The sequence below is a fragment of the Chiloscyllium punctatum genome, chromosome 24 (assembly GCF_047496795.1).
Source record: "Chiloscyllium punctatum isolate Juve2018m chromosome 24, sChiPun1.3, whole genome shotgun sequence".
Classification (NCBI taxonomy): Eukaryota; Metazoa; Chordata; class Chondrichthyes; order Orectolobiformes; family Hemiscylliidae; genus Chiloscyllium; species Chiloscyllium punctatum.
This window is the reverse complement of record NC_092762.1, coordinates 85345087-85369773: the sequence shown is the minus strand read 5'-3', so window position 1 is coordinate 85369773 and position 24687 is coordinate 85345087. Positions and strand designations below refer to the sequence as shown.

The following is a 24687-nucleotide window of genomic DNA, read 5'->3' as shown; positions in this document are numbered from 1 at the left end:
TCTCTCCTCATCCATCCACTCCCCATATCCCTCTCTCCCCCACCCATCCACTCCCCATACCCCTCTCTCCTCATCCATCCACTCCCCATATCCCTCTCTCCCCCACCCATCCACTCCCCATATCCCTCTCCCCCCCCACCCATCCATTCCCCATACCCCTCTCTCCCCACCCATCCACTCCCCATATCCCTCTCCCCACCCATCCACTCCCCATATCCCTCTCTCCCCACCCATCCACTCCCCATATCCCTCTCCCCACCCATCCACTCCCCATACCCCTCTCCCCCCCACCCATCCACTCCCCATATCCCTCTCTCCCCACCCATCCACTCCCCATATCCCTCTCTCCCCACCCATCCACTCCCCATACCCCTCTCTCCCCACCCATCCACTCCCCATATCCCTCTCCCCCCCCACCCATCCACTCCCCATACCCCTCTCTCCCCACCCATCCACTCCCCATACCCCTCTCTCCCCACCCATCCACTCCCCATACCCCTCTCCCCCCCCACCCATCCACTCCCCATACCCCTCTCTCCCCACCCATCCACTCCCCATATCCCTCTCCCCCCCCACCCATCCACTCCCCATACCCCTCTCCCCCCCCACCCATCCACTCCCCATACCCCTCTCCCCCCCCACCCATCCACTCCCCATACCCCTCTCTCCCCACCCATCCACTCCCCATATCCCTCTCTCCCCACCCATCCACTCCCCATATCCCTCTCTCCCCATTCACCTCTCCATTTCCCTCATTCCCATAAAACATTTGAAATGAGAGGCGGCTGTTCCAGAGAGTGTTCCTAAAAGGAATGCATGATGGACCGAGTGTGAAAGTTGGGAAGACGCTGACTGTGGGAATTCTCAGGAGTGCGGTGGGGAATACGTAGCTAAAACTGAAAGGTATTAAGGGATAATGATTGAAGGTCACCTTGATGGATCTGATACAGTCTCTTTGAAATGATGAGAAAGATTTGAGTCATTGATTAACTTCTGCCTTGCTCCAATGATAGAGTCATAAAAGAGGCCCTTCGGCCCATTGAGAATATCCTGACAAAAGAATCCCATCATCTGTCTGCACTAATGCCACCACCTGAACCCTTCAACTTCTTACCAATTGGAAGCTCCTGTTTATTGATGTATCGAATCCATGACTCGATGGTGAAGCACGAGAAAGCAAACGGAGGGAGCAGGAAGGAAGAGCAGTGGGATCCCAAATCTAACGGATGGAATTCACAATGTCATGAGGAAGAGTAGCTGTTTCTGGGCACTGGGAAAGAATGATAATTAGAGTGGGGCTGGAAAAACACAGCAGGTCAGGCAGCATCCGAGGAGCAGGAAAAACAACGTTTCAGGCAGGAGCCCTTCATCTGGATTCCTGCCTGAAACATCGATTTTCCTACTCCTCGGATGCTGCCAGACCTGCTGTGTTTTTCCAGCCCCACTCTAATCATCAGCATATGTAGTCCTCACTTTTGCCACTGGGAACAGAATGCTTCATGCATTCAAATGGCACCATAGTCCCACTCTCTCGTCAGGGAGAGACACCTGCAGGTGAACTTAACCTGAGGGTTATTGTGCCTCAGACAGGGAGTTAGGTTGTGAAAGCAAGATGGCCATAGTAACATCGGCCAGTGGTGGAACTGAACCTGTGTGTCGGGTATCACTTATTACATTGCAAACCAGCCATCCAGCCAACTGAGCTAACTAGAGGGAGAGTAGCTGCACGGGTAGAATGTAAAATAGAGAGAATGCGGACAAACAGGGACCAGAGGGTAGAAAACACAGATATCCCCCATGCTGGAGGATTGGAAATCAGGGACAGACTAACACAATGGAATTGTGCAATGATAACCAAACATGGGAGAAAGCACAGCAGGGAAACTGTGCAGGTTACAGGTGTAGCCAAGATAGTTTCAATAAAAATTAGCAGGGAAATCACAAAACAAAGTGTGCTAGGGGTCAATGCAGAAGTTGGAGTGTCAGTGTGAGTCGGACTGTGTGTCACACTGACTGAGTGTGAGTGTGCGTGTGGAAAGTGTGAATGTGACTGAAGTATGAGAGTCTGGATACCATGTATGCAGTAATGCGCATTGCAGCTCATTGCACTGCAGCCCTCCTCCAGTTCGGACCCTCCGACAGTGTGGCCTCCATCAGAACTGACCCTCCGACAGTGTGGCCTCCATCAGAACTGACCCTCCGACAGTGCGGCGCTCCCTCAGGACTGATCCTCCGACAGTCCCGCTACCTCAGCACTGACCCTCCAACAATGCAGCACTCCCTCAGGACTGACCCACTGACAGTCACCGCTAACTCAGCACTGACCCTCCAACAGTGCGGCACTCCCTCAGTACTGACCCTCCGATAGTGCAGCACTCCCTCAGCACTGACCCTCCAACAGTGCGGCGCTCCCTCAGTACTGACCCTCCGATAGTACGGCACTCCCTCAGTGCTGACCCTCCAATAGTGCAGCACTCCCTCAGTACTGACCCTCCGATAGTGCAGCACTCCCTCAGCACTGACCCTCCAACAGTGCGGCACTCCCTCAGTACTGACCCTCCGATAATACGGCACTCCCTCAGTACTGACCCTCCGATAGTGCAGCACTCCCTCAGCACTGACCCTCCAACAGTGTGGCACTCCCTCAGTACTGACCCTCCGATAGTAGGCACTCCCTCAGCACTGACCCTCCAACAGTGCGGCACTCCCTCAGTACTAACCCTCCGATAGTACGGCACTCCCTCAGTGCTGACCCTCCGATAGTGCAACACTCCCACAGCACTGACGATCCGACCGTGTGGCCTCCATCAGCAATGACCCTCCGACAGTGCGGCGCTCCCTCAGTACAGACCCTCCGACAGTGTGGCACTCCCTCAGCACTGACCATCCGATAGTGCAGCACTCACTCAGCGCTGACCCTCCGACAGTGTGGCACTCCCTCAGCACTGACCATCCGATAGTGCAGCACTCCCTCAGCACTGACCCTCTGACAGTGCGGCACTCCCTCAGTACTGACCCCTCCGATAGTGCAGCACTCACTCAGCGCTGACCCTCCGATAGTGCGGCACACCCTCAGCACTGACCCTCCGACAGTGTGGCACTCCCTCAGGACTGACCCTCTGACAGTCCCCACTCCCTCAGCACTGACCCTCCGACAGTGTGGCACGCCTTCAGCGTTGACCCTCCGATAGAGTAGCAGTACCTCAGTACTGACACTCTGACAGTGCCCACTCCCTCAGCACTGACCCTCTGACAGTACAGCACTGACCCTCCAGCATTCCCCACTCACTCAGTACTGACCCTCCCACAGTGCGGCAATCCCTCAGCACTGACCTTCCAATAGTGGGCACTCCCAAGGTACTGACCCTCCGATAGTGCGGCACTCCCTCAGCGCTGACCCTCCGACAGTGCGGTGCTCCCTCAGTGCTGACCCTCGATAGTGCGCCATTCCCTCAGCACTGACCCTCAGATAGTGCCCACTCTCTCAGCACTTACCCTCTGACAGTCACTGCTCCCTCAGCACTGACTCTCCGACAGTGCCCACTCCCTCAGCACTGACCCTCCGACAGTCCCCACTCCCTCAGCACTGACCCTCCGACAGTCCCCACTCCCTCAGCACTGACCTTCCGACAGACACCGCTCACACAGCATTGACCCTCCGATAGTGCTGCACTCCCTCATCACTGACCCTCCGATAGTGAGGCACTCCCTCAGCACTGACCGTCTGACAGTGTGGCAATCTCTCAGCACTGACCCTCCGATAGTGCTGCACTCCCTCCGCACTGACCCTCCGACAGTGCGGCGCTTCCTCAGTGCTGACCCTCCAATAGTGCGGTACTCCCTCAACACTGACCCTCCGATAGTGCGGCGTTCCCTCAGCACTGACCCTCCGAGAGTGCAGCCTTGACCTTCCAACAGACCCCACTCTCTCAGTACTGACCCTCCAACACTGCAGCACTCCCTCAGCACTGACCCTCCGATATTGCGGCACTCCCTCAGCACTGACCCTCTGACAATGCGGCATTCCCTCAGCACTGACCCTCCAACAGTGCGGCACTCCCTCAGCGCTGACCCTCCGATATTGTGGCACTCCCTCCGCACTGACACCCCGACAGTGCTGTCCCTTAGCACTGACCCTCTGACAGTGCGGCACTCCCTCAGCAATGACACTCCGATAGTGTTGCACTCCCTAAGTACTGACTCTCCGATAGTGCGGCACTCCTTCAACACTGACCCTCCGACAGTGCGGCACTCCCTCAACACTGACTATCCGACAGTGCGGCGCTCCCTCAGTACTGACCCTCCGACAGCGTGGCACTCCCTCAACACTGACCATCCGACAGTGCAGCACTCCCTCAGTACTGACCCTCCGATAGTGCAGCACTCCCTCAGCGCTGATCCTCCAATAGTGCGGCGCTCCCTCAGCACTGACTCCCCAACAGTACATCACTCCCTCAGAACTGACCCTCCGACAGTGCGCACTCCCTCAGCACTGACCATCTGACAATCCCCACTCTCTCAGTACTGACCCTCTGACAGTGCAGCACTCATTCAGCGCTGACCCTCCAACAGTACAGCACTGACCCTCCAACAGTCCCCACTCAGTCAGTACTGACCCTCTGACAGTGCAGCACTCCCACAGCCCTGACCCTCTGATAGTGCGGCATTCCCTCAGCACTGACACCCCGACAGTGTGGTGCTCCCTTAGTACTGATCCTCCGATAGTTCGGCACTCCCTCAGTACTTACTCTCCGATAGTACAGCACTCCCTCAGCGCTGACCATCCGACAGTGCGGCACTCCCTCAGCACTGACCTTCCAATACTGTGGCACTCCCTCAGACAATGAACCTCCGATAGTGTGGTACTCCCTCAGTGCTGACCCTCCGATAGTGTGGCACCCCCTTAGCACTGACCCTCCGACAGTGCTGCACTCCCTCAGGACTAACCCTCCGACAGTGCAGCACTCCCTCAGCACTGACCCTCTGATAGTGCGGTGCTCCCTCAGCACTGACCCTCCAATAGTGCGGCACTCCCTCAGTACTAACCCTCCGACAGTGCGGCACTCCCTCAGCACTGACCTTCCGACAGTGCAGTGCTCTCTCAGCACTGACACCCCAACAGTGTGGCGCTCCCTTAGCACTGATCCTCCGATAGTTCGGCACTCCCTCAGTACTAACCCTTCGACAGTGCGGCAATCCCTCAGCACTGACCCTCCGACAGCGCGGCACTCCCTCAGTACTGACCCTCCGATAGTGCGGCACTCCCTCAGCGCTGACCCTCCGACAGTACAGAACTGACCCTCCAACAGTCCCCACTCACTCAGTACTGACCTTCTGACAGTGCTGCACTCCCTCAGCACTGACCCTTCGACAGTGCCCACTCCCTTAGCACTAACCCTCTGAAAGTGCGGCACTTCCTCAGCACTGACCCACCAACAGTGCGGCACTCCCTCAGCGCTGACCCTCTGACAGTGCAGCACTCCCTCAGTACTGACCCTCCGATAGTGCAGTACTCCCTCAGCACTGACCCTCTAACAGTGCGGCACTCCCTCAGTACTGCTCCTCCGATAGTGTGGCACCCCCTCAGCACTGACTCTCTGACAGTGCAGCACTCCCTCAGCGCTGACCCTCTGATAATGTGGCACTCCTTCAGCAATGACTCTCCGACAGTGCCCACTGCCTCAGCACTGACCATCTGACAATCCCCACTCCCTCAGTACTGACCCTCTGTCAGTGCAGCACTCATTCAGTGCTGACCCTCCGACAGTACAGAACTGACCCCCCAACAGTCCCCACTCACTCAGTACTGACCCTCTGAAAGTGCAGCATTCCCTCAGCACTGACCCTCTGACAGTGCAGCACTCCCTCAGCACTGACCCTCTGACAGTGCAGCACTCCCTCAGCACTGACCCACCAACAGTGCGGCATTTCCTCAGCACTAACCCTCTGACAGTGCAGCACTCCCTCAGCACTGACCATCCAACAGTGCGGCACTCCCTCAGCACTGACCCTCCAACAGTGCTGCACTCCCTCAGCACTGACCCTCCGACAGTGCGGCACTCCCTCAGCACTGACCCTCTGACAGTGCGGCACTCCCTCAGCACTGACCCTCCGACAGTGCGCCACTCCCTCAGTACTGACCCTCCGATAGTGCGGTACCCCCTCAGCACTGATTCTCTGACAGTGCGGCACTCCCTCAGTGCTGACCCTCCGATAGTGTGGCACTCCCTCAGCAATGACCCTCTGTACGGTGCCCACTGCCTCAGCACTGACCATCTGACAATCCCAACTCCCTCAGTACTGACTCTCCGACAGTGCAGCACTCATTCAGTGCTGACCCTCCAAAAATACAGAACTGACCCTCCAACTGTCCCCACTCACTCAGTACTGACCCTCTGACAGTGCGGCACTCCCTCAGCACTGACCCTCTGACAGTGTTGTACTCCCTTAGCACTGACCCTCCGACAGTGCCCACTCCCGCAGCACTAACCCTCCGACAGTGCGGCACTCCCTCAGCACTGACCCTCCGACAGTGCAGCACTCCCTCAGCACTGACCCTCTAACAGTGCGGCATTGTCACAGCACTGACCCTCAGACAATGCGGTTCTCCCTCGGCACTGATCCTCCAACAGTGCGGCATTCCCTCAGTGCTGACCTTTGACAGTGTCGCACTACCCCAGCACTCACCCTCCAACAGTGCGGCACTCCCTCAGCACTGACCCTCCAACAGTGCGGCACTCCCTCAGCACTGACCCTCCAACAGTGCGGCAATCCCTCAGTGCTGTCTCTCTGACATTGCAGCACTCCTTCAGCACTGACCCTCTGATAGTGCCGCACTCCCTCAGCACTGACCCTCCGACAGTGTGGCACTCCTCAGTGGCACTCTCTCAGTACTGACCCTCTGACAGTGTGGGACTCCCTCAGCACTGAGCCTCTGACGGTGCCGAACACCCTCAGCACTGACTCTCCGACAGTGCGGCAATCCCTCAGTGCTGTCTATCCAACAGTGCAGCACTCCCTCAGCACTGACCCTCTGATAGTGCCGTACGCCCTCAGCACTGACCCTCTGACAGTGCAGCACTCCCTCAGCACTGACCCTCTGATAGTGCCGTACTCCCTCAGCACCGACCCTCTGACAGTGCAGCACTCCCTCAGCACCGAGACTCCGATAGTGCATCATTCTTTCAGCACTTGCCCTCTGACTACGCAGCACTCCCTCAGCATTTACCCTCTGACAGTGCAGCACTCTGTCAGCACTGACCCTCCAACCGTGTGGCACTCCCTCAGTACAGACCCTCCAACAGTGCGGCGCTCCCTCAGAACTTACCCTCTGACATTCCAGACTTCCTCAGCACTGACCCTCTGACAGTGCGGCACTCTCTGAGCACTGACCCTCCAACAGTGCGGCAATCCTTCAGTGCAGACTCACCAACAGTGCAGCACTCCCTCAGCACAAATGCTCCAACTCCCTCAGCACTGACCCTCTGACAGTGTGGCACTCCCTCAGCACTGACCCTCTGACAGTGTGGCACTCCCTCAGCACTGACCCTCTGAATGCTGAGCGATTGGCCATTTTGGACTCAACCATGTTGCTGTGGGATTTGAGTCACCTCCAGGCCAGGCTGAGGTGCAGATTTATGAAGAATTCAGTGTTAGTTCTTCTTAGCTGCTTTCATGGCATTTGAATTCAAATACAAAGAACATTAAACACAGTCACTGGGATCCCAGAGCAGAACCATCTCCATTCTGCTAGCTTCCTGTTAATGGAGAGTATGGAACAAACAATTCAGGGACAGAAGGAGGACATTCACTCCATCGTGACAGTCAAGTAGATCAGAGCTGTACTAGAGCTCCAACCCATTTCAAACTGGTCCACGTTCAGCCCTTACAATGGCGAGACTGATGTCAGAGCCATACCCAGCCAAAAGGGGCATGAGATGTATTTGTTTGTCCAAGCTCCTGGTGAGATCACCACAGCCAAGTCCATCATCAAGATCAGCTTGTGCCACATCATTAACATCCCCATCATCCATCGCTGCCTCAGCACAGCTGCTACTGCTGTCACCCTGATCCAAATCTCGTTACTGTGTGATTCCACAATTCCAATGTTTGCTGACAGTGCGGCACTCCCTCAGCACTGACCCTCCGACAGTGCGGCACTCCCTCAGCACTGACCCCCCGACAGTGCGGCACTCCCTCAGCACTGAACCCCCGACAGTGCGGCACTCCCTCAGCACTGACCCCCCAACAGTGCGGCACTCCCTCAGCACTGACCCTCTGACAGTGCGGCATTCCCTCAGCACTGACCCTCTGACAGTGCGGCACTCCCTCAGCACTGACCCTCTGACAGTGCGGCACTCCCTCAGCACTGACCCTCTGACAGTGCGGCACTCCCTCAGCACTGACCCTCTGACAGTGCCCCATTCCCTCAGCACTGACCCTCTGACAGTGCGGCACTCCCTCAGCACTGACCCTCTGACAGTGCAGCACTCCCTCAGCACTGACCCCCCGACAGTGCGGCACTCCCTCAGCACTGTCCCTCTGACAGTGCCCCATTCCCTCAGCACTGACCCCCTGACAGTGCGGCACTCCCTCAGCACTGACCCTCTGACAGTGCCCCATTCCCTCAGCACTGACCCCCTGACAGTGCGGCACTCCCTCAGCACTGACCCTCTGACAGTGCGGCACTCCCTCAGCACTGACCCTCTGACAGTGCGGCACTCCCTCAGCACTGACCCCCCGACAGTGCGGCACTCCCTCAGCACTGACCCTCCGACAGTGCGGCACTCCCTCAGCACTGACCCTCCGACAGTGCGGCACTCCCTCAGCACTGACCCTCCGACAGTGCGGCACTCCCTCAGCACTGACCCTCTGACAGTGCGACACTCCCTCAGCACTGACCCTCTGACAGTGCGGCACTCCCTCAGCACTGACCCCCCGACAGTGCGGCACTCCCTCAGCACTGACCCTCTGACAGTGCGACACTCCCTCAGCACTGACCCTCTGACAGTGCGGCACTCCCTCAGCACTGACCCCCCGACAGTGCGGCACTCCCTCAGCACTGACCCTCTGACAGTACGGCACTCCCTCAGCACTGACCCTCTGACAGTGTGGCACTCCCTCCGCACTGACCATCCGACAGTGTGGCACTCCCTCAGCACTGACCCTCCAACAGTGCAACACTCCCTCAGTACAGACCTTCTGACAGTGTGGCAATTCCTCAGCACTGACCGTCCGACAACGCGGCACTTCCTCAATGCTAACCCTCTGACATTGTGGCGCTCCATCAGTACTGACCTTCCGACAATGTGGCTCCTCAGTACTGACCCTCTCACAGTGTGGCACTCTCTCAGCATTGACCCTGTGACAGTGCGGCACTCCCCCAGCACTGACCCTAAGACAGTGCATTGTTCTGTCAGATTGCTGCTGTCTGATGATTGTCCCTTAATGAGAGGGAGGCAGAGAAGTATCTTCCATTGGCCGTGAGCTAAAGAAGCCCCGGTCTCTCCTGGGTATATCTACGCTGCCCACTCCCCCTCAAACAACTGGCTCTATCACTCACCACCTCCTTCTCTTTCTCCTCCTGAGTCTTCTTCAGATCATTGTACAGAGCCGTCATTTTCACCTCCAGCTTCTTGTGACTTTCCCGAAGTTGTGTGTTTTGTTGTTGGAGCTGGGAGACCTCTTGCTGTGGGTTTGGAGACATTAATGCAAACCAGAATGTGAGGAACAGACAGAACAGAATAATGGCCCCAAAAGGGTGCATTCTGATTAAGGATTTTAAAGATCTCAGCATTATCCTGTCTGCCTGGATGGAGGAATTTATTTGTCAGTGTTCAGACAGCAGCAAGGGACAATGCACTGAGGGTTCTGTTTGGAGACTTACTCTGCCTTTATACAAACACATACTACAGTTTCACTTTCCCAACATCATCAGAAACCTGCTATGTCGACATCCACTTCCTGGAACCCTCATCGTGCTCAGAGCTATGTTGAAGTGTTGTTCTGGACAAGGACAGACCATTCAAAACATTCTTCAGCCAGCAGCCCATACTGTAACTTTGCTATTTTGTTTCGGTAAGCGACCAGTGAAAATTACCCAAAGTAAGTTATTTTTAAATTACAGAATGAAACACAACGAACAGAATAGAGAATACCCACAGAACTCAGTCTATCCAAAATAAACTTAGTTATGCTGTTCCGACAAATACATGCAACAGTATCAATAAACAAGCCCCTTAAACACAGTAAAGCTGAAACAGAGGCTGACAGATTAGTAGGGGAGAAGGAGAGAGAGTCTCGCAGCCTGAGTCCACACAGCCCACTGCTGGACTGACTCTAAGCTAACTTCAGTTTTCAGGATTGACCAATCCCCTTTCATCATTAAAGTCACTCGTAAACACAAAAGCTTTGCCCTAAAGTCTCATCTGTTTATGTTAAAACAAATAGGCCTCGCAATACTCTTTTATCTCTGTACCAAACCAGTCATTTTGGAGTCCGGCCTTTTTCTGAAAAAAAGCAAGGACACAGTATCCTTGAGAAAAAGAAGTTTTTGAAAAAAAAGACCAGCTTTGTGACAGTGCTCACACAAGATGTTTAAAGACAGAAACTGCAGGATCACATTGAGCTGGTCTGACTGCTGCTGAGACAGAGAGAGAGAGATAGAGAGAGAGAGAGACAGACAGACAGAGGGAGAGAGAGAGAGATAGAGAGACAGAGAGAGAGAGAGATAGAGAGAGAGACATAGACAGACAGAGGGGGAGAGAGAGAGAGAGAGACAGAGGAAGAGAGAGAGACAGAGGGAGAGAGAGAGACAGACAGACAGACAGAGAGAGACAGAGACAGACAGACAGACAGAGAAGCAAAGGGAATGTTTCAAATTGATGCTGGCATCCAGAAGGGTGATTTGATTGGGTGATTGAGAGACAGATTGTTTCAGGAGCTGAGGACTCAGGTGGGCAAGTGTCCAGGTCAAGTCAAGAACAAAAGCCTTGTTTAAAATGTTGCAGATGTTGAAGATCCAGAACAGCATTTCCTGTGGACATGTTTGGAGACGTCTCGCATTTATATAGCTCCTTTCTTGGCCACTGTCTCAAAGCAAAGTTAAAAATCACACAACACCAGGTGTTGTCCAACAGGTTTATTTGGAAGCACTACCTTTCGGAGCACTGCTCCTTCATCAGGTTAAGTGGAGAATAAGATTGTTAGACACATCATTTACAGCAAAAGTATACAGTTTGCTATAAATTCTGTATCTTACAATCTTATTCTCCACAACTACCTGATGAAGGAGCAGCGCTCCGAAAGGTAGTGCTTCCAAATAAACCTGTTGGACTATAACCTGGTGTTGCGTGATTTTTAACTTTGTCCACCCCAGTCCAACGTCGGCACCTCCAAAATCAGTCTCAAAGCACTTTACAACCAATTATATAGCTTTCTAATCAGTGTTTTGTTTTGCAAGAACATCTGAAGATTTCATTCAGAGTCGGCTGCCGGAGTATCAGTATCTCTGACACTCCCCTCTCTATCTGTCAGCCAGGGCTCCCTGTTTAGACCAGGTCAACAACCCCAATCAGGGAACTCAGATTCTATGAGGTCTAGCTGACTGACCTTATTTTCAGGTGTTCTTGCAAATGTATGTTTTGTTCCTGAAACCTTCAATCCTCAGTCTCTGCTGCATTTGAGGATCTCTGTGATAGTAGCATTTCTCATTAATATGAAGAAGATCAGGAAGATTAGGATAAAGTCAAACCATTGACAGCTTGTGTTACAGGCACCTGACATTGACCTCCTTGTGTCCTCCCCTCCGTTGCTAAAATAATGTGAATTAGTGTCCAGCCAATAACAGGAAAATGACCGCGGGCCAGTATTGCCCAAGACAAGTATATGGAGAATGTTGCTTCTTAGGTTCATGTTCTGTTACTCAGCTTCATCAGTGAACACCATGTCAACACCAAGTTCCTGCAAACCGTATAATGCTCAGAATGGCTCTATCACTTTCACCCCCACCTTCATCTACCTATCGCTTTCCCAGCTACCTTACGCCCAACCCCACCCCTCTCCTGTTTATCTCTCAGCCCACGTGAGCCACTCCCTCATTTCTGATGAAGGGCTTATGCCCGAAACGTCGACTGTCCGTCTCCTTGGACACTGCCTGACCGGCTGTGCCTTTCCAGCCCCACACTCTTCGGTTCTGATCTCCAGCATCTGCCCTCCTCACTTTCTCCCAGATTCAATTCATGGCAATTAATTGACAGAAGAATATTTAATACTGAGGGACAAACGCTCACTCCTGTAACATCTGATCCTCAATGAAGCTACCTGGGATTAAAGTTTCTGTTTTCATTTGTGAATGATTAATCAATGCTGAGGGACAGTCAGTGTCAACATATGAGTAAGATCCCAATAATACACCGAGCCATCCTCTCCCTATCATAGAGTGGAATTCCTACAGTGTGGAAAAAGGCCCTTTGGCCCAACAAGTCCACACCAGCCCTCTGAAGAGCAACCCACCCAGACCCATTCCTCTACCCTATATTTACTACTGACTAATGCACTTAATATACACATCCCTGAACACTATGGGTAATTTAGCACACCTAACCCACACACCTTTGGATTGTGGGAGGAAACCCACACAGACACAGGGAGAATGTGCCAATTCCACACAGTCACCTGACACTGGAATCGAACCTAGGTCAGCAGTGCTAGCCACTGAGCCACTGTGCCACCCACCCCTCAACCACTCCAACCCACTCCCTAACCCCTCCATCACTCTGAGCCTCTCTTTCCCCACGTTCCTCATCACTCCTGTAGAGATCCTAACAAGGTCAGCCAGGGCTGGTTTGGACTTGATGGGCTGAACAGCCTGCTTCCACTCTGTAGGGATTCTATGTGAGTCTGGGTGGTGATTGCACTGAGGGTTCTCTGCATGCAGACAGGTAGGGGGATGTTGATATTCACAGTTAAGTCTCTTTGTCACTGAATCTCCGGTGAGGCAGCATCTATGACCATGCTGATAGGTTAGTGAGGAGCAGGAGGAGCTCATTTGGCCCCTCAGGTCTGATCCTCTGTTTGGTAAAATCATGGCTGATCTGCTTGTGTTGCAATTTTCTTGCCACCCACGATAACCATTGACTCCCTTGTTATTCAAGAACCTACCCGGCAAAATCTTCAGTCTCTCGTTCCCTCCACTCTCTGGGGAAGAGGCTTCTACAGATCCCCAACACTCTGAGACAAAAGGTTTCTCCTCCTCCGTCATCTCAAACTGGAGAATCCTTATTTTAAAATTATGCCTCTGCGTTCCTGTCTCTTCTACAAGAGAAAGCAATATTTCAGCATCCTATGGAAATGGCTACAGTTTCAGCTGGAATTGGGACAAAGTAACAAACTCTGCTTGAGACAAGAGGAGTTTTTAAAAGATGTGACTTTATTGCAAATCTGCACAAAACCGTTGCAGTAAAAAGTACAGACAGACACATTTAACTCAAGGCTATCTTACATAATTTCTGGAACAGTGCCATTAAATTACACAGCTCAGAATGAGGCCATTCAATCCTACCAGCTGGGGCAAGCTCTTTAAGAGGTCTATCTGGTTCGGTCCACTCCCCTTCCGGCTATTTGCCCTGCAATATTAGTTTCTTTAAAATGTTATTTCCGCTTTTGGAAGTTCCTGTTGAATTTATTTCCTCCACTCTTTCCAGCAGCACATTCCACATTATGATGTCTTAATTTGCAGCAAAGATGCTCCTCATCTTCCCCATTTATTTTTCCAGTTTCTTAAATCTATGTCTTCAATCAATGAATATATGCAAACTGAATCACCCGGTCTTATTCCTGTCTAATAATCCATTGCAGAGGAGTGAACAGCAGATGATTTACAAATAAATAGCAGGACTGACTAATCCCATCACTCAAAACTAACACCACCCATTACAGAAATAAACATTCATCAATCACTTTCCAAGCGTATTGTTATTTTCCTGATTCCCTTATGTTTTCTAAAGAAATATTTTACGAAAAGGCTTTTCTTCTCAATGTAGTTGTGACAAAGAAAGTGTAATAAGAGCTTGCAGGTGGCAATGTATTGTTCCAGATCTCAGCACCCTGTTATAACAGATCACACACCTTCAAAGTGAAGGCCAAATAAATGCCCCCAGTAATTGTTTTAATAGGAACATAGGAGTAGTAATAGGCCATTCAGCCCATCATGACTGCTCTGCCATTCAATATGATCCTGGTGGATTATCCACTTCACTGCCTTGTTCACACACTATCACCATCACCCTCTCCTGTCTGTCCCTGGTGTTTAGAAATCTGTCAATTCCTATGTTAATATATTTAAAGACTGAGCTTCCACACTTCACTGGGGAATAGAAATCCAAAGTTCCACAATCCTCTGAATGAAAGTATTTCTCCTCATCTTGGTCTGAATTGGCTTCCTCCTTATTTTGAAATTGTGCCCTGTTGTTCTAAACTCCCTGATCAGAGGAAGTATTGTATAGGGAGGTGATGGCCTAGAGGTATTATCACTGTATTGTTGATTCAGAGACAGATAATATTCTGGGGGACTGTGTTCAAATCCTGCCATGGTAGAATTTCAACTCAATACAAAAATGTCTGGAATGATGATCATGAACCCATTTTTTTTTGGAAAAACCCATCTGGTTCACTAATGCCCTTATGGGAAGGAAACTGCCATCCTTACCTGGTCTGGTCTACACATGATTCCAGAACCACAGCAATGTGGTTGGCTCTTAACTGTCCTCTGGAGCAATTAGGGATGGGGAGCAACCCCCTCATCCAATGAATGAGTTTTGAAAAAAATTAAGTTAGCTTAGATTATTTACAGTATGGAAACAGGCCCTTTGGCCCAACAAGTCCACACCGACCCTCCGAAGAGTAATCCACCCAGACCCATTCCCCCTGAATGATGCACCTAACACTGTGGGCAATTTAGCATGGCCAATTCACCTGGCCTGCACATCTTTGGACTGTGGGAGCAAACCCTCGCAGACACGGGGAGAATGTGCAAACTCCACACAGACAGTCGCCTGAGACTGGAATCAAACCCGGGACTCTGGAGCCGTGAGGCAGCAGTACTTCTACTGAGCCAGTGTCCCGCATCTGCCCCGTCTATGCTTTTAAGCATTTTATAGATTTCAGTGCAATCATCTCTCATTCTTCCAGTGAATATGGACCTTGTTCCCCCAATCTCCCTTCACAGGACAGTCCCTCTATCCCAGGAACACATCTGATGAACTTTAATGTGTCAATCCCACCATGATTTGGCAGCATGATGCATCCCTTAACGGTGTAATTTATCCCTGGTTTTGATTAGAAATGAAGAGTCAAAGTTCAGAGTGCAGGAGAGGTGAGGAAGGAGCAATGGCAGTGCAGTGGCTAAACTACACTGTGGGTCTCCAGTCCTGAGGACTGGATGGGTAGGAGGTGAGGACCAGGAAAGTTTGGTTGGTCATTGACACATACACCCATTGGACAGTTTATGAATGGATCGGGTGGATAGTGAAATGGGATGGGTACACGGAGTGGGCTTCTCACAGCCTGTGTCTCCTATATCTGAGTTCCCAGGCAGCAGATTGTATTCTGCCATAAAAGAGGCTGGAAACCACACTCCTCAATGAATCTCAATGTCCAGCAAGCCCAAAACATTCCTTCAGAAGGAGACCTTCACTTCATGTGGAGACACAAGCGAAACAATTAGGAGCGTGATTTTCCCATTAGTGCAAGAAAAAAACAGATGAATGTCAGGGTTTTAGTGCGATATCATCTCCTGATTCATCGCTGGACAATCTTTCAGCTGGAAAGGATCTTGCTTCCGTTCAGATCTCCGAGAAGCAGGGTTTTTGTTGTCCCTGAACACTGTAGGGATTCTAGGACTCTATATGATTCTCGATAGGATCACTATCCAGTGAAGTCAATCGTTCTTCCTCCAATAGCAGTTAACCAGTTCCTCTTCACACACAGGAGTTTGTTTCAGTTCTAGATGTCAACGGCTGCATTTCAATCCCAGATGTTTGGAAATCTCCTGTACAAGACAAGGACAAGGTTTAGGAACTTCTATGACCATCTCATCTTGCCCAGTTCATCCCAGACTCTTTTCCTGTTCCTCTGATCTGCTGTGCTTTTCCAGCAACATACTCTCAACTCCTCAAACTGTCCCCATCTCACCTCAGCCCACACCCTCAGAGCCCTCCCCTATCCCAGTCCTTGTTGCGGATTGGGATACTAACCACCGATTCCTCGGCTTTTCAACGTGACTCACCATTAACTACAAACCAAACCCAAAGCAGAATCTAGCAAAGCAGATCAGAATGCTGAACCAGCTGTCATTCTTGTGTTTTGTGCAGGACTTATCCCAAGAATTAGATCTGCAAGAAATGAATTAAAACAAAATCAGAACTTGTTGCCAATAGTAAACATGACATGCTATCGTGGACTTTGTCCACACTGTAATCTTCCTGTTGGAAAGTTCTGTGGAAACCTTCCCTCATGGTCAAACAAAATCAACAGAGTGTCTTTCCATTGCTGTTAAGGTGGATCCAAATTCTCTCCAATCATTTCTATCGAGGCTTTTGGAAACCATTCCCACCTCTGAGTCACAATGTTGTGAGTTCAGTCCCACCCCAGAGCTTAGGGCGGCATGGTGGCTCAGTGGTCAGCACTGCTGCCTCACAGCACCAGGGACTGGGGTTCGATTCCAGCCTTGGGGAGTCTCCACATTCTCTCTGCGTCTGCGTGGGTTTCCTCCCAAAGTCACAAGGACTGTGCAGGTTAGGTGGATTGGCCATGGGAAATTATCCCAAAGTGGTCAGGGTAGTTGGATCAGCCACAGGAAATGGGGGAGTGGGGTGCTAGTTGTCTCTGGGTAGGATGTTGGTGCAGACTCAATGGGCCAAATGGTCTCTATCTGCACTGTAGGGATTCTATGATTCTAACTTGACCACATCACCTATGGTGCCAGTACTTGAAGCAGCTTGGTTAGTTCAGTTGGCTGGATGGCTGGTTTGTGATGCAGAGAGATACAAGCAGCACTGGCACAATTCCTGCTCTTGCTGAGGTTACCATGAATGTTCCAATCCTTGTCTGGGGTATAGTGACCCTCATCACCAGTCATCTGTATCTCAGTAATGAGAGAGCAGCTCCCTGGGACTATGGCTACTTTACTGGAGGCAATACTGCATTTAGGAAGCTGTTGTCTCTCTATGGTGTGACCTATAAGTAAAGCCCAACTTTCTATCTCCAGTGGGTTTTAGGCATTTTACAACCAAAGATCCCACAACATGATTTCAAGGAAAACCAGATGACTTATCCCCTTGACTACTAATCTTCCCCTGCCTGACAATAGAAAGACAGATTATCTGGTCACTGTGCTGATATCTTCCTAGTTATCTCTTGCTTTTTGAACTGAGCAGTCTCTGAGCTATTTGCAAGAATTGTCCAGGACTAGGTTGATAGCATTAGCAGAAAAGTTGGAGTTAGAATTAAAAGCAAGGGCTAAGCTCGCGGAGATAATTAAAGTAACAGTGCAGTGTGCGTGTTGGAAGGAAGGAAGTCCAAATTGGGGGCAATATGGCTTGAGATAATCAGAATTCACTCGCAGATGAAGCAGCTTGACAGAGAATGAGAGGCAGATGTTTAAGTTTAGATTTCAAACAGAGAGAGAGAGCAACGAGGAAATATGAACGGGGGAGGAAAGCTTGGATTAGGTGCAATAAGAGGCTCATAGTTTAAATGAGGATGGAAGAGACATTTGGAAGTTTGAGTTAACCAAACATCCTCCTGTTAATCCTAAATTTACAGAAAAAGGAGTCAAGAGGTTCTTTTTTCTCTGATTTGAAGAAGTTGTTAAAGATTCAAAATGGTCAAAGGTCTGAAGGACTGTTGTACTGTAAGTATTCTTGCTGCCAAAGTGTTTATTCCAGATTTTCAGAAGTACAATTCTCAGATTAAGAGTCAATAAAACCTGTGCTACTTCACACCATCAGCTTTTTCCTGAAACTTTCCAGTTAAAGTTTGGGACAGTGAAGGTGAAATCCCGGCCAGGGAACAGAAATGCAGTCATTGATATCGTTCAATTTATTTATAGCAACCGTTTGAAAATGTGAAGGAAATGGGAAGTATGGAAGAGTTCAGATCGAGCGTTAGTAACTATTAAATCATTTCTGGATGAGCATCACGTTCTCAAGCAGCTCCAGTACGAGGTAAATGGTATTTCTCATCAACAACTTTGTCAGGAAGTTGTCATATGGAAACTGACAAGATAGACGGAGGACTGGACAGGAATCGGGCTTTAGGGGGAAGGCAGAAGTGAATAGAAAGAATAATAGAGAAAATAAAAGTAAGGTTAGAACAGTATGCTTCAATTGTCATAAAACTCTGCATGTAAGAGGAAATTGTTGGAAGCAAGTGAATAAACTGACAGCAGTAACAGGAAAACGTAAGGAGTTTTCAAAAAAAGAGATAGCACCGGTGAAGGAAATGGATATAACTACAGGATTTCATCATAACACTATCACTTTGTTGTCTGCAGTATTTGGCTGTGTGTAAATCTTCTGCTGTGTTTCCCAGATTGGAACGGTAATCATACTTTGAAAGGATATTATTGGTTGCAAAATGCTTTGGGAAAGGCTAAGGTTACAACAAGGTAAAAACAATGACTGCAGATGCTGAAAACCAAATACTGGATTAGTGGTGCTGGAAGAGCACAGCAGTTCAGGCTGTGCTCTTCCAGCACCACTAATCCAGTATAAGGTTACAAAGGGCACGAGGACTCCATCAGCATTATCTGTTATGTTCTGCCTGCCTCCATGGACTGGTTAGCAGCTGCCAATGGACAGTCAGATCCAACACACTCAGTCTCTGCTGGACATACTCACATACTTGCAATCTGTCACTTTTGTCCTCAGCACGAACAGCAAGATGATGGGGCCAAGGTACCTTGATCTCACTCCAGAATAACTCATCAATTAACTAATTGTGATCTACAAAATCTGAAAGCCCAAACAAAGTCTGTTCTTCTTCTTAATTGGCTACTAATGTTTGTGTATGAATATAAAAATTGGAATAGCACAAATCCACAAATTATGACTATGCTCACATGCTATTTATTGAATGCTTCGGTTTCCAGACTTTGTTAAACCTGATCTCTGAGATCTCTTTCAATTTTAATTGTTTTCAGTCGGTCTAATAGCACACCTTGCTGCTTTTTTTTCGAAAGATGTGTTTCTTCCTTGAAACATTAACTCTGTATCTGTCTGCACTGATGCTGCCCAACTTGCTGAGTATTTCCAGCAATTTTGGTTGCACTTCAAGGTAGAAGTCTATTAATAAAAAATATTGAACCATTTAAAATTTTTCTAATCTAGCCAAATTAGTAAAATGTATGGGTTAGGCTGACATTTTTAATTTGAGCTTGAAAATTTGATTATATCTCGTGTTTATCTTTTGTTTCTTAAAATTTGAGAACTTTACTTTTTCCACAGTGCGTGTTAACTTTTGACTTTAACCAGGCTACTTCAGTGACCAACTGTACCGTACTGTGTACGTTACCCAAATAAATTTACAACAAGGCTGTTGTTGCTTGGTAGGTTTGTTAGGTTTCTCCTGTGTATATAATTCAGTCCACAACATAACATTAGGAGTAGAAGTAGGCCATTTTTTCTGTTAAACATGCCTCAGTATTCAATAACATCATGGCTAATCTGTCCCAGGCCTCAACTACTCTTTCATGCCACCTCCTCATAAACCCCAATATTTAAAATATCCATTTATATATCTCTGCTTTTTAAATACCTTCACTTGTCTAGCCTCCACAACTCTCTGGGGTAGAGAATTGCAGAAGTCCTCTTCCCTTGGGAGAAAAAAGGTTTTAGCATTTTGATTTTAAACTGAGGCAATTCGGGCCAATCAGTGTATATCAACAAAGATAGGCTGTTTGTTGGAGATTGGAGGATGGAGGCCGACATATGTTCAAAATTCAGTCGACCACTTAAAACCTTTGTAACTTGAATATTATGATCATGTGAGTAAATGGAGGTAACATTGTTTAGATACATAAATGTACAAATTAGGGAAAGTGGCCTCTATGGTTTGCTGTCTCCAATTTGTTTTTGCATTGGGCTAAGGATGTGGAAGTCTGTACCTCACAACGCCAAATCAGTCACTCTGAAAATATTTCTGAATGAACTCATTAAATCAGAATTTGGCAGCTTATGTAAGTCCAAATGTCACAAAAATCAAAAAGTGAAGTGTGACACATTGATCGAAGTGTGTCTAGGAAAACTTAACAAACAGCGAAATTCACAACTGATCTTGGAGGAACCTGTTTGGGAGAGGTCACAGCACAGAAACAGAAAAGTGAATAGTTTTAATGTATAGCCTTGCTGTAAATCTACAACAGTGAGTAGAGTGGGATATTTCTTGATTATATGTTTTTGTTGGGATCTGTCTCTTGATTAAATTTTAAAAATCTAAGCCATAAGTATTAAGTTAGCCTAGAGCAGTGTTTTGTAGAGCAATAAGACAGTGTTATTTTCTGGGTCTGTAGATTGGAAGGAGCAAAATGGCCTTTAGTAGAGTGATATACTCTTCTTGTCAGATGTGGGAGTTTCAAGAGAGTTTACAGGTGACTGAGGGTTATATCTGCAATAAATGTTGTTGGTTGTGAATCCTGTCAGATCGAATGGATCAGTTGAAGCGACAGTTAGAGGCAGTGAGGAATTTACAAGAGCTGGGGGAGGGGTGAGGGTTGGCAGTTATAGGAAGGGAGAAAAGCTGCAGATACAGTTAACTCCAGGAAAGGTAAGAGAGTTAGGTAGGTAGTACAGGAGTCTTCTGTGGCTATCCTTATTTGAAACAAGTATGCTGTTTTGGAAAATGTAGGGGGTGATGGACTTTTAGGGGAATGTAGCACAAACAGTCAAGTTTCTGGTATCAAGACTGGCTCTAATGTAATGAGGGGTATGTCGGGTTCCAAGCGATCGATTTGTGATAGGGGACTCTCTAGACAGGGGCACAGACAGATGTTTCTGTGGCCCGCAGCGAAAAATCAGAATGGTATGTTGCTTCCCTGGTGCCTGGATCAAGGATATCTCAGAGAGGGTGCAGATTGTTCTCAAAGAGGAGAGGGATCAGCAGGAGGTCAATGTACACATTGGTAGCAACAACATAGGAAGGGAAAAAGGATGAGATTCTGAAGGGATCATATAGAGTTAGGCAGGAATTTAAAAAGGAGGTCCCCAAAGGTAGTAATATCTGGATTACTCCCAGTGCGACAAGCTAGTAAGGGCAGGAATAGGAGGATAGAGCAAATGAATGCACGGCTGAGGAGCTGGTGTATGGGAGAAGGATTCACATTTTTGGATCATTGGAATCTCTTCTGGGATAGAAGGACAGTTTGCGCCTAAATTGGAAGGGGACTAATATACTGACAGGGAGATTTGCTGGAGTTGCTCAGGAGGATTTAATTTATTAAGCTGGGGGGTGGGGGGTCGAGGGGTAGGAACCAGGGAGATAGTGAGGAAAGAGATCAATCTGAGACTGGTACAGTTGAGAAAAGAAGCGAGTCATACAGTCAGGGCACACAGGGACAAAGCAGAGAACAAGGTAGGACTGATAAATTAAACTGCATTTACCTAAATACAAGTGGTCCAACAGGAAAGGCAGATGAACTCAGGGCATGGTTAGGAACATGAGGCTGGGATACCTTGGAAAATACAGAAACGTGGCTCAGGGATGGACATGAATGGCAGCTTAATGTCCAGGATAGAAATGCTACAGGAAGGGTAGAAAGGGAGGCAAGAGAGGAGGGGAGTGGCATTCTTGATAAGGGAAAGCATTACAGCTGTACTGAGGGAGGAGATTCCCAGAAATACATCCAGGGAGGTTATTTGGGTGGAACTGAGAAATACGAAAGGGATGATCACCTTATTGGGATTGTATTATAGAATCCCTAATAGTCAGCAGGAGAATCCAAAAGGTTTTTACAAATACATTAAGGACAAACAGAAACTAGGGAGACAATAGGATCCCTCAGAGATCAGCAAGGCGGCCTTTGTGTGGAGACACAGGAGATGGGGCAGATACTAACGAGTATTTGGCATCAGTGTTTACTGTGGAAAAGGACATGGGCGATAGAGAATGTAGGGAAATAGATGGTGACATCTTGAAAATTGTCCATATTACAGAGGAGGAAGTGCTGGATGTCTTGAAACACATAAAGGTGGATAAATCCCGAGGACCTGATCAGGTGTACCCGAGAACTCTGTGGGAAGTGAGGGAAGTGATTGCTGGGCCTCTTGCTGAGATATTTGTATCATTGTTAGTCACAGGTGAGGTGATGGAAGACTGGAGTTTGGCTAACATGGTGCCACTGTTTGATAAAGGTGGTAAGGACAAGCCAGGGAACTATAGACCAGTGAGCCTGACATTGGTGGTGGGCAAGTTGTTGGAGGGAATCCTGATGGACATGATTTACACATATTTGGAAAGACAAGGTCTGATTAGGGATAGTCAACATGGCTTTGTGTGTGGGAAATCATATCTCACAAACTTGATTGAGTTTTTTGAAGAAGTAACAAAGAGGATTGATGAGGGCAGAGCGGTGGATATGATCTATATGGACTTCAGTAAGGCGTTCAACAAGGTTCCCCATGGTTAGCAAGTCTGGATCTCATGAAATACAGGGAGAACTAGCCATTTAGATATAGAACTGGCTTGAAAGTAGAAGACAGGGTGTTGGTAGAGGGTTGTTTTTCAGACTGGAGGCCTGTGACCTGTGGAGTGCCACAAGGATCGGTGCTGGGTCCACTACTTTTTGTCATTTATATAAATGATTTGGATATGAGCATAAGAGGTACAGTTAGTAAGTTTGCAGATGACACCAAAATTAAGGTGTAGTGGACAGCGAAGAAGGTTACCTCAGATCACAACAGGATCTTGATCAAATGATCCAATGGGCTGAGAAGTGGCAGATGGAGTTTACTTTAGAGAAATGCGAGGTGCTGCATTTTGGGAAAGCAAATCTTAGCAGGACTTATCCACTTAATGGTAAGGTCCTAGGGAGTGTTGCTGAACAAAGATTGATAAATTCTTGAGGTCACAAGGAATTAAGGGATATGGGGAGAATTTCAAGTGGAATTGAAATGCCCATCAACCATGATTGAATGGCGGAGTGGACTCGATGGGCCGAATGGCCTTACTTCCACTCCTATGTCTTATGGTCTTAAAGAGACCTGGGAGTGCAGGTTCACAGTTCCTTGAAAGTGGAGTCGCAGGTAGATAGAATAGTGAAGAACGCATTTAATATGCTTTCCTTTATTGGACAGAGCGTTGGCAATAGTAGTTGAGAGGTCATGTTGCAGCTGTGCAGGATGTTGGTTAGGTGACTTTTGAAATATTGCATGCAGTTCGAGTCTCCTTCTTATTGGAAGGATGTTGTGAAACTTGAAAGGGTTCAGAAAACATTTATGAGGATGTTGCCAGGGTTAGAGGATTTGAGTGAGAAGGAGAGATTGAACAGGCTGGGGCTGTTTTCCTGGAGTGTCGGAGACTAAGAGGTGATCTTATAGAGGTTTATAAAATCATGAGGGGCATGATTTCCCTCGGGTGTGGGAGTCCAGAACTAGAGACCGTTGGATTAGAGTGAGAGGGGAAAGATTTAAAAGGGACCTAAGGGCAACTTCTTCATGCAGAGGGTACTGCCTATATGGACTGAGCTGCCAGAGGAAGTGGTGGAAGCTGGTAAAATTGCAATATTTAAAAGGTTTGGAGGGATATGGGCCGGGTCCTGGCAGGTGGAATTACATTGGGTTGGGATATCTGGTCGGCATGGATGAGTTGGACTGAAGGGCCTGTTTCCGTGCTGTACATCTCTATGACTCTATGACTCTAAGACAAACAAAAACAGAAACTGGAGGAGAAACTCAGCAGGGCTGGCAGTATCTGTTGGAGAAAACGGTTTTAATGTAACTGGTCTCAAAATGTTAACCCTGTTTTTATCTCCAGACCTGCTGAGTCCTACAGCATTATTCATTTTTGTTTCAGATTTCCATCCTCCGCAGTTTTTTTGTTTGAAGTTAGGATGTTAATACAAGCTGAAGATGGCCATTCAGGTTATTCGGTATTTACTGGCTGTCTGAAAGAGGCCCCCATCCTTTTTATTATCTCCCATTCACCTTCAAAATGTTCTTTCTCAGGCAGTTAGAGTCATAGAGATATACGGCACGGAAACAGACCCTTCGGTCCCTCTCATCCATGCCAACCAGATACCACAAATTAATCTAGAAGAAAGTGAGGACTGCAGACGTTGGAGATCAGAGTCAAAACTGGTGCTGGAAAAGCACAGCCAGACAGGCAGCATCCGAGGAGCAGGAGAATCAACGCTTCAAGCTTAAGCCATTCATCAGGAATGTGGGGGAGGGACCTAAGGGGGCTGAGAGATCAATGGGATGGGGGTGGAGCTAGGGGGAAGGTGGCTGAGAATACGATATGTCGATAAAGGTGGGGGGGACGGTGATGAAGATGATAGGTCGGAGGGAGGGTGGAGTGGATAAGTGGGAAAGAAGACGGACAGGTGAGACAGTTCAAGGGGGCGGTGCTGAGTTAGAGGGTTGAAATCGACGTTGGTGTTGTGTGGTTTGCCAGCAGTTGGCCGATATCCCTCCA

At 48.8% G+C, this 24687-nt stretch overlaps 1 protein-coding gene across 1 annotated transcript in view; it reads right to left on the bottom strand.

The window, feature by feature from the left end:
* LOC140494786 (uncharacterized) overlaps window positions 1-24687 on the bottom strand; it is a 309123-nt gene that overhangs the window by 23410 nt on the left and 261026 nt on the right. Inside the window, exon 4 of the mRNA XM_072594381.1 lies at window positions 9563-9688. Coding sequence (XP_072450482.1) covers window positions 9563-9688 — 126 coding nt within the window. The remainder of the gene's footprint in view (window positions 1-9562; window positions 9689-24687) is intronic.